This window comes from Seriola dumerili, unplaced genomic scaffold (genome assembly GCF_002260705.1).
Source record: "Seriola dumerili isolate Sdu_G_001 unplaced genomic scaffold, Sdu_1.0 BDQW01002927.1, whole genome shotgun sequence".
In the NCBI taxonomy this organism is placed as follows: Eukaryota; Metazoa; Chordata; class Actinopteri; order Carangiformes; family Carangidae; genus Seriola; species Seriola dumerili.
Genome location: NW_019177182.1, coordinates 235,567 through 246,808, shown reverse-complemented (window position 1 = coordinate 246,808; position 11,242 = coordinate 235,567). Strand labels below are relative to the sequence as shown.

Sequence of the window (11,242 nt, the reverse complement as noted above, 5' to 3'; positions counted from 1 at the left end):
CCAGAGGAAGAATAGATCACATTTACTAATAAAAATATTTTTTCTTTGATAATAAAAATCATCGTTCAGATTTAAATGTTTAAATATCGTTAACAGCTGATTAGTTAACGAGTGTCTGACAGTAACACTAATATTTGTAACTGTTATTTTCACTGAAATTATTATAAACAGTAACATAAAGTAAATGAATGCCACTAATATATATTAAACTTAATTAACAGGTGGGTAAATGTAGATATAAATATTTATGTGATGACTCAGTTTCCATGAACAGCTCATATACAACAGACCAGTGAATGACAAACTACACCTTTATATTTATACAGTTTTAAAGTTGAATCCTTCCTTTGTGTGAGTCGTCAAGTATCAGTTGTTCTCTCGTTATCATAGAAAAAAAAGTCAAACATTAAATAGTTAAATGTGACATTGTTGAATTATTAAACAACAAGAGAAAATACGTGAATAAAAACCAAGAAATCGTTTCAGTATTGTTCAGTAAATGTAATAATTCTCCCGTCTTCACTGAGTTTATAAGAATCTGGATGTTTAATATGTTTATTTTCAACTGTTTGATTTGATTTTGTGACCATTTTATTTCCCAACACACTTTTTTTATTTGTCTAAAATCCTTCAACTTTAAATATATTTCTATTTAATATATTAAATAGAAATATATTAAACTGCTGGAATTATCCTGGTAAATAATCAACTAATGTTAAAAATCAGCTGATCTGTTGAATGTTTCTTCCTCAGATATAATGAAGCTGTTGGTGTTTTTAGTCTCTCTGGGACTCCTTACTGACGACTGTGTCTCTGTGTGAATCCTCTTCTCTCTCTCTGATATTATATATGATTTAATGATCTGGATTGTTGGACGGTGAGTTGAAGTGTTGTTGTTAGACTGTATTTGAGGACTTTGAGGTTTGGTGGTGACGGCGTGTTGAAGCCGTTAGCTTGTGACGGAGAGCTTGTGTTTCTTCCTCTTCAGTGTTGACTCTGTAGAAACGTGATTTGCTGCATGCCGAACTTTGACTTTGTGTTTTGTGTTTGACTTTGGTCTCTGCTGCGTTTCGCCGCTCACCGCTCTCAGGTCAGTTTCCTGCCCTCAGGTGACTTGACTGGGACTTGTTAGCTTTGTTAGCATTCCTCACTGGGAGCGATGGCGCCTTCCAGTCGCGTGCTAACTGAAAAGTGGCGGTTCCGACTTTGACCTGTTGTGTTTGTCTCGGAGGCTTTAACAGCTTTTTACCGTCGGGAGAATGTAGAACTTTGTACAATCAGATTCTTACTATGATGATATTATTATGATTATATTGATTATATTGATTATTATTCTCAGTATTCTGCGTTTGTATATTTAAAGCTTTGTAATGTTTGAACATTGTGTGACTCACCTGTAGAGAACACACTGTGTTTATTAGCTCTATGATTTTGATAGTATGATATGCATTATAGAGTGTGACACCAGTTCCCTTAGCAACCGCTGAATGTGTTCGCCGCAGCACTGCCGCCCTTCATGTCAATCAACATCTCGGCGCCATTTGGCGTCCCGGCTCAGAGACACTGTGAGGAAGCTGAATGTGACTGACCTGTGACCTACAGGGGGCGGGGTCTCTGTGATGATGTCACCATTGAATCCAGGTCGACAGGGCAGGGTTACACTGCGGGGGCGGAGCCTGGTACTGGGGCTCACCTGTTTACTATGAACACTCTTAAAGCTCCGCCCACTGCAAAAGCAGAAAAATCTCATATATGACCTTTAAATATTACTCTGCCTCTTTCTGTTTAACTGACTCAGACTCTAATTATTATCTATTAATGATAATCATTCTCAAAATCAAATCCATGCTATGCTAATGCTAATGCTAACACCAGGACTAAGTGTCGTCCAGGTCTGAAGGTTTTTAAAATGATCACGTCTGTATAATTTACTGCATGTCAGACTTTTATTGTGAAAACCAAACACTCACTATAAAATCAGTTTGTTTGAAATTGTTTTTTATCTAACAGACTTTATCCTTTGATGTGAATTGGATGATTTGGTCAATCAGTCGTGGTTCAGGTGTTTGCTATGACACCTGTGTGACTCGGTCAGGTTCGGCCCCCTCCTCACTGAGCTGGGACTCTGACCGGCAGCTGCAGAGTGAATGTTTTCTACAGTAGACTAGTCGTGTTTTCTAAAGCTCCACTTTGACCTTTAAGACACTCAACAGTGATTTATCAGTGAATCTTCACCGGGACACACACAGTCCCAGAAATATCTGAGATGTCATTTTTTACTAATATTTAGGTGTTTATGCTTGAAACTGAAGAATTCATCTTAAAGCAGATTTCAGATTATTCCTCTGAAGAGATGCCACCATGTTTTTCCTGTGTTTTCAACACATGCTCAGTGGGCGTGGCTTAACCATGTTTATCTGAATGACAGTAAAGCAGCAACTTCCAACCCTTGGGTCAGAGTGAAACTCAGACTGTGTCAATGTCACCGGTTCATATACAACCAGAAGGTTTCTCTGAAGACTTCACTCTGTCAGACTCACCTGTCAGACTCAGACAGGTGAGGGCTGGGGTTGGAAGTCTCTGTGTTGAGGCCTCACCTGCAGCACTGAGAGCATGTTAACCACAGGAAGCTTTTCTTATCGACATGACAGGAAACAGCGGGGGGGGGCTTCAGACAAAGAACTGTGAGCAGGTCCTGAGCAGGTTTTCAACAAGCTAACATGCTAATTTGTGGCTAGCATTCATTGGTTACAGTTTGGAATGCTAATAATGCTAACATGGTAACATTCATTATTATTATTATTATTAATTAGATTCAGATATTGATTATTAGAGTCATTTCTCTGCTGGTCACGACTCCACTTACACAATCACAACATAGGCTAACACTGAAGCTAATGCTAAAGACAAACAAGTCAACCTAAAGCTTCTGGTGATACATTAGAACAGAATAAAGAAACAGATCATTATGCTAACGTTAGCTCCTGAGCTAACTGACTCGTGAAGCCTCGCTGTGGACTCACTCAGCTCTAATGTGTGATACAGTCAGTGTAAAGACAGAGTCCATGTTGTGTTGTTTTAAAAAACACCAACACCTCAAGTTTTATTTATTCTTTGATTTTTAGTGTCTGTCCAAGTAAGTTTTTTGTTTTTGTGTCCTGACGGTTCCTGTCGGGTTCATCAGTGTTTATTCATTAAAGTTCTGTCACTGTAAACCTGGATCAGGTCTGGATCAGGGTCTGTCTGGAGCTCCTCTGTTCTCTGTTGGTCGTTTGTTTTTTGCTTCCAGACGTAGAAATGAAGTAAAAATTATTACTAAATAAAATATCCAACAATAAATAAACGTTCATCTTTTAATTTCCAGATGTTTTAATTGTTTTTTTCTGTTTATTTCAGTAATGAAGTAAAATCAAAACTTCAGAGGTCACACAGACTGAGTCCTCGCTGTTTCCCATTCATGATGGTCATGCTCGCAAAATCAATAATTAATGATCAATAATCATCCACTCAGCTTTTTCTACTATGATGGATATTGTACTGTAGTGTAATGCTGCATGCCCAGTGTGTAACTGTGTGTGTGAGGGAGAGTGTGTTTTTAACCTTTTTTCTTTTGTAGTTTTCTGGAGTATTTTCTTCTTCTGCATCGTGTTCAAAGTGATTCTGTAAATAAACTGAGGTGGTTAAACGCTGCCGTCTGATTGGTCTGTTCTCATTCTCATTCAACTGTATTATTTCATCCAGTAAAAACAAAACATCAAGTCGTTTTAGAAAATGTTCACATCATTCTGGTTCGACTGAAGAACAGAAGACGTGGCACTGCTCTGTGTGAACATCTGTAGTCATGGATCATTCATTTACATTCAAATTAAACTGTGATAAAATGATCAAAATCACTAATTAATCATTAATAATGATGTAAGTAAAGTTTTCGAATCAGACATTTTACAGAAGTCTGTGCAGACTCAGTTTAAATCTCCATCTCATCAGATCAGCTGCAGATCTGAGGTCAGTGTGACGCTGTCCTCGTTTAGAAATACAGTTTACATGAGAAACAGCGACTGAATGTGTCTTTATTTCTCTGTGTTAATGTAGATAATCATGAATTTACGGTAATAATTCATAAAGATACAAAATGTCAGCTGCAAAATCTGATTTTTTTCATGGCTGGTCAAAACTGAAAATAAATAAATGTAAAAATAATAAAAACTGGCAAATCTAATAATAATAATAATGATGAACATGTGAGGACGTTTCAAAAATGTGAATAACAATGAGGGGGAAAAAGCACTAATAAAATAATGTAAATAAATGTAAATTGATAGATAGATAGATAGATAGATAGATAGATAGATAGATAGATAGATAGATAGATAGATAGATAGATAGATAGATAGATAGATAGATACTCTATTTATACACTAGGGGAAAATAAAAATAATTCATTCACATTTATTGTGAGTTTTGATTATTTTCTACTTTTATTTAAGAGTGAATACAAATAAAATAAATAAATGTAAAATAAAATAAAGTTTCGTGTAGAGACCACACGGCGGCAGTAGTTACTTCCCGCGCTGGAATTCCTCAACTTCGGTCCCGGAAGCGGAAGTTCTTTCCTTTCTTGTTTCTGCTTGTTGAAGAGACACATATAGGTGAGTCCCGCTCAGAGTTTAATCCTCCATTAATCTCAGTTTCAGGTGATCATCCGGTAGGTTAACGTGTCTCTCATGAATCTGTGACGATGTTCGAGTCTGTTCGGTCTTAAATTGTTTCTCTGCGTCAAACTAAATGTCAGATTTTAGATGTTTTTTGTGTCTGTGACTGCGCCAACACGACGCCATCTTAGCCCCGAGCAGAGTCTAGGAGCGGGGAAATAAATGTTAATTTAATTGAATGTTTATCTAACACATGGGACAGATGCGTTACTGGGTTTTCTGGAGTTTGAAGTAAAGCAACAGGTAAAACTTGTCCAGGTGACGTTACGGACGTGCTCTGCAGAAGCTAAGAGGCTAATGTAGCTCCAACTAACTGCCGGTTCTTCTTCTCCTGGTTCATCGAAATCGCTTCTTTCGTCGTTTTCCGTTTAGATGCATCGTGTCGGTTCAGAGTCTCAGGACGTTGGTTTCTCCTCCGTATGTGTTCAGGGACTCACTGTCAGCCTGAAGCTGCTGTGCCCAGCCTGAGCGTCGGTTAGCCGGCGCTGTAGCCACCATGTGACCGGTCTTACACAGTGGATCCATTATCGGACACTTTATTCCGGTCGGTGTGAGTCTGATTCCTGAGACCTGTTGAGTTTGTTCAGAGGACTTCACATTAGTTAAGTTGTAGTGGAAAGATTTTCTCTCAATGTGCCAGGTTTACAACGGTGCAGCAGGTTTTTATTTTGAGAAGTGGAGCTGAAGTGGTGATGTGAAGACTTGAAGCTGCAGGTTTAAATCAGATTTCACTGTAACGTCTCATCTACAAACGTCTGGGATGTTTGATCAGACAGTGAGTTTCTTTACAAGAAGCCTGAGTGAAGATATTTACTGGGCTGATGGACCTCTTTCAACAGGCTTTTATTTTTGATCATCTGTTTCTGGCTGCTTGTTTTTAATTGACTGTAATTATTGGTATTATCAGCTGACCAGTGTGAGGTCAGTTAATTGGACTTGGTAAAGAACTGCTTCCTGCTCACCTAGTGGATGTTAGCTGAGTTGAGTCTTTGTTTCCAGCAGGTGAAGCTCTGCAGGATCCTGTTCCTCAGTCTCTAACTCTCAGGTTCCTGTCGTGGTGAATAATATAAATCTAATAGTTTATGATATTCTTTCTCCTCCTCAGACATGGCTCCTCGTAAAGGGAAGGAGAAGAAGGAGGAGCAGGTCATCAGTCTGGGTCCTCAGGTGGCCGAAGGAGAGAACGTGTTTGGAGTCTGTCACATCTTCGCCTCCTTCAATGACACCTTCGTCCACGTCACCGACCTCTCCGGGAAGTAAGTCCCACACACAGGCTGCTGTTTGTTTACTGCTGCATCTCTGCAGAACTTCATTGTTTCCTTCAGTATCAGTGATCCAGTGACATCATGGTAGACTGCAGGCATGAAGCGATCACAGCTGTCTCCCAGGCAACTGTACACTTCTGGTTCATCTCCCCCAAAGCATTATGGGAGCTGTAGTACAAGTTTGGAGGACAGTATTCTGTCGAGTCTGATCATTATCAATGTGATTGAGTAATGACGTCATCAACTTCAGTGAAGTCTGATGAATGGCCCAGTGATTAATTTTCTGTCAATAAACCTATTGATTGATCAAAGTTTCAGTGTGTAAAGTTGAAGATGTGATGTTTAATAGACGAGTTGATAATCAATAACTGTGTGAATTGATCAGGTTTAATGGAGGACTGACTTTTATTTTGACAATCAGCTTGATATTTTCATTCAGTGCTTCAGATCTTAAACTGAAGGTGTTCATCACAAATTGATTTTCTACAACAGAATTATTAAACTGTAAAAATAAATAAAAAAATAAAATCAAACCTTTGTGGTGATACAGAATTAATCAGTTAAGCTACTAGGTTTTTTATCAGCAGGTTATTGATTAAATATTTATCAGTCCTGTTCCATGTCAGAGGGATTTCACATGGAGACTTTTATTTTGTTAAGCGACATGTTTCCTGTTGACTCCAAACTGGATCTTTGAGTGAAGATGAAACATTAAAATAATTAAACCTCTTCCTTCAGATTGAAGGAGATAAAATGTTTAAAGTTGTTAATTAATTTTAGAAAAATCAAATTATTAATGGATCAGTTTATTTTAAGAAAGAGAAGAAGATACACACCATCACTTCAATTTGATAAAGTGATTGATCTGATCGGCTCATGTCTGATCAATAAACCTGCTCTCAGATGTTTCTATATGAAACATGATCTGTTTAAATGTCACCTGTCTACCTGCTCTGATCGCTCTCACCTGTGTTTCCAGGGAGACGATCTGTCGTGTGACAGGTGGGATGAAGGTGAAGGCCGACAGAGACGAGTCATCTCCGTACGCCGCCATGTTGGCCGCTCAGGACGTTGCTCAGCGCTGCAAAGAGCTGGGAATCACAGCACTGCACATCAAACTGAGGGCCACCGGAGGAAACAGGTAAACTCACCTGTCTGTCTGACCCTCACCTGTCTGAACAGCTGTTAATTCTAGGGACGCCTCGATTGGTCGACTGGTTTTCATTAACGTGAAGATGTGAATTAAAGCTTGTAGTCATCGATCACCTGTGAGCTGTGTGCTGTAGCCCCGCCCCCTGTCAGGCCGCCAAAACAAAACATGTTGACCATGAGAGAGAGACTGATAGAATGTGTTACAAACGTGATCAGTATCAGCTGATCTTTCATTGATGATCGGTGTCAATGGCACAAAACATGATGTAAAAGTCACAAACCTTGATCTGTGTCTCACCTGCCGCTCGTCGTCGGAGTAACGAGTAAAACTCTGTTTCAGGACGAAGACTCCAGGACCTGGAGCTCAGTCTGCTCTCAGAGCTCTGGCTCGATCAGGCATGAAGATCGGACGCATCGGTAACACACACACACACACACATACACACACACAGACACACACACAGACACACACACACACACACAGACAGACACACACACAGACAGACAGACACACACACAGACAGACAGACACACACACACACAGACACAGACACACACACAGACACACACACACACACACACAGACAGACACACACACAGACAGACACACACACAGACAGACACACACAGACAGACACACACACAGACACAGACAGACACACAGACACACACACAGACACACACACAGACACACACACACACACAGAGATGGAACAGTTGTTTATATTAGTGAACCAAGCCTTTACACTGACCTTTGACCTCCCGTTTCTTCTTCATGTGTTTGTTCAGAGGACGTCACTCCGATCCCATCAGACTCGACCAGGAGGAAGGGCGGACGCCGCGGTCGCCGTCTGTAGACCACAGGAAGATTTCTACCCAATAAAAAGATTAAAGTCAAAGACAAGCTCCGAGTCTCTGTTCACTGATCTCTGATAATTAATCAATAATTCATCAATACACCTAATGATCAACAAGTTTAACAGTATATTTTCAGCTGTTTCTCCAGTTCAAACATCTGGTTCCAGTTTCTGAGTCGGCGACTTAACAACAGTCGATAAGTGAAATCTGTTTTTGTTCTGGTTAATTTCTCAACATGTTTCAGTCTTAAACAGACTCATCATTTTTATTTTAATTTAATGATCACTTCCAGAAAGAGGACGAAGTTTCTCTGGATCAGTTTTCATTTTAACCCTTTAACGACCTGATGACTGTCAGAGGGTTAATGATCTTTATGATGTGGCGATCAGACATCAGCACATGAAACTTACCTGTATTTTCTCTGAAATTCTCTGAAGCTTTTTAAGTTTGAAATTAACTTTTTAGTCTTAAAATCCTTTTTGTCCATTTGTGCTGAATGTGGATTTTGAAAGTATAAAGACTGAAATGAAGCAGAAGTTAAAGCTGCTGAGTCGGGTCAGGTGATTTGAAGATTTTTTTTGTTTTATAAATAAAACAATTTTATCAGATTAACATGAAATAACAAAACTGAGCAGAATAAGTGAGTCTACAGAGAGAAGATGTGACTTCCTGTTGTGGGTGTAGTTCAGTCTGTGTCCAGCAGGGGGCGGCAGCAGACTGAAGGTTCAGATTATCTGATTTTTAAATGAGGAAATAAAAGTAACATGATCATATTTAAAGAACTGGGTTTATATATTATTTTGAAAACCATCTGACATACTCATTTCAAGAATTTTAAAAACTTGTTTCCAATTTGTTCTTATTTCAGATGTTTAATTTACCAGCACTTTGACTCTGTTTAAACCAGTTTATTATGAACTAATTTCCTCTCAGAGACACAGTGAAAATGAATTAACCTGGGTCAGGTACTGATCAATACCACGGTCTGTTTATAGTATCAGTTATTGATATGTGATATCTAATGCTTGTGTGACCTGTTTGATCCACGGCTGTTAACAGCTGTGTGACTTCCTCTATTAATTAAATAGAATCAAAACTAAAGACCTTTCCAATTTCCAAAATTGAGTTTGTTTCTGCGTCACTTAAATTTCACAAAAACTTTGTGTACACAGGATTTAAGTTTGTCATCAAAACAAATCAATAATCACTATAAGAATATATCTATTGTTTGAGCTCCAGTGTAGACGATCAGCTGATGATTGAAACAGCAAGATGATACTTTAAACTGAAGAGACGCTAAAAAAACAATCTGACATTTAAATGAGTCTTGAGGCAACGTCTTCCCTGTCCCATCATGCACCAGAGGATTGTGGGTAGGAGCAGCATGCAGCTGGGGGAATTTAAAAAGAAGCTGAATGTGAGATCTGAGAACCAGCAGGAAGACTGCAACCATGTGACAACACACACAAACACAGACTTTGTAGTAGTTTTGCTGCTTTTTATCAAAAGCTTTGTAAGAATATAAGTCATATATTTTCACAGTATATGAAATAAGAAAAAACGTCATAGAACCTCAAAATGACTGACTTTTTATACCTTACTATACTATGACGTTTTCAGGACTTTTTATGAGTTAATGTACTATGACATTTACATGACTTTATGCGTTACTATACCATGACTTTTTATTTAATTTTTATGCTTTACTATACTATGACTTCAAATGACATAAAAAGTCATAAAAAGTCATAGTATAATTAGGCATAAAAAAATTATATTACAGTAAGGCACAAAAACTCGTAAAAACCTCATAGTATAGTAAGGCATGAAAAGTCATAGTATAGTAAGACATAAAATGTCATAAAAAATTATAGTACAGTAAGGCATAAAAACTCATTGTAAAGCTTAAAATGTCATAAAAAGATACTATAGTAAAGCATAAAATGTCATAGTATTGTAAGTCATAAAAAGTCATAGTATAATGAGGCATAAAAAGTCATGAAAACATAATAGTATAGGGAGGCAAAAACAGTCATAGTATAGTCAGGCATAAAAAGTCACAGTATAATAAGGCATGAAACCATGAAAAAGTCATAGAAAAGTGACGCACAAAAAGTCATATCATACTAAGGCATAAAAAGTTATTAAAAAGTCCTAAAAAGTCCTCGTATATTAAGGCGTGAAACATCATAAAAATGTCATAGTATTGTAAGTCCAAAAAAGTCATAGTATAGTAAGGCATAAAATGTAATAGTATAGTCAGGTATAAAAAGTCAAAAAAAGTTAGAGCATAATAAGGCATAAATAGTCATGAAAATGTCATAGAATAGTAAGACATAAAAAATTATAGTATATTAAGGCACAAAACATCATGAAAACGTCATACTATAGTTAGACATAAAAAGTCATTAACAAGTCATAGTATAGTGACGCACAAAAAGTCATATTATACTAAGGCATAAAAAGTTATTAAAAAGTCCTAAAAAGTCCTCGTATATTAAGGTGTGAAACATCATAAAAATGTCATAGTATCTTAAGTCCAAAAAAGTCATAGTATAATGAGGCATAAAAAGTCATGAAAAGTCAGTATAGTAAAATAAAATAAAATGTAATAGTATAGTCAGATATAAAATTCATAGTATATTAAGGTGTGAAACGTCATTAAAATGTCATAGTATTGTAAGTCCAAAAGTCATAGTATAATGAGGCATAAAAAAATTATATTACAGTAAGGCACAAAAACTCATAAAAACCTCATAGTATAGTAAGGCATGAAATGTAATAGTATAGTCAGGTATAAAGTCAAAAAAAGTTAGAGCATAATAAGGCATAAATAGTCATGAAAATGTCATAGAATAGTAAGACATAAAAAATTATAGTATATTAAGGCACAAAACATCATGAAAACGTCATACTATAGTTAGACATAAAAAGTCGGTATAGTGACGCACAAAAAGTCATTAACAAGTCCTGAAAAGTCCTCGTATATTAAGGTGTGAAACATCATAAAAAGTCATAGTATAATGAGGCCTAAAAAGTCATGAAAACCTCATTGTAAAGGAAGTCATTAAAAGTCAGAAAAAAGTTATAGTATAGGCATGGAACATCATAGTACAGTCAGATATAAAATTCATGGTATATTAAGGCGTGAAACGTCATTAAAATGTCATAGTATTGTAAGGCATTAAAAGTCATCGTAAGTCGTCTTGTGAATCTTATGGATGAATAAACAGTATGAACTCAGGGGTTTGTTCC

At 37.2% G+C, this 11,242-nt stretch overlaps 1 protein-coding gene across 1 annotated transcript; it reads left to right on the top strand.

The window, feature by feature from the left end:
• Window positions 1-4,575: 4,575 nt before the first annotated feature.
• Window positions 4,576-8,033, top strand: rps14 (ribosomal protein S14). Its single transcript, XM_022769442.1, has 5 exons — window positions 4,576-4,649; window positions 5,818-5,968; window positions 6,957-7,118; window positions 7,470-7,546; window positions 7,919-8,033. The coding sequence occupies exons 2-5, from the start codon at window positions 5,820-5,822 to the stop codon at window positions 7,984-7,986; spliced, it is 456 nt and encodes a 151-aa protein (XP_022625163.1). The 5' UTR covers window positions 4,576-4,649; window positions 5,818-5,819; the 3' UTR covers window positions 7,987-8,033.
• Window positions 8,034-11,242: the final 3,209 nt, after the last annotated feature.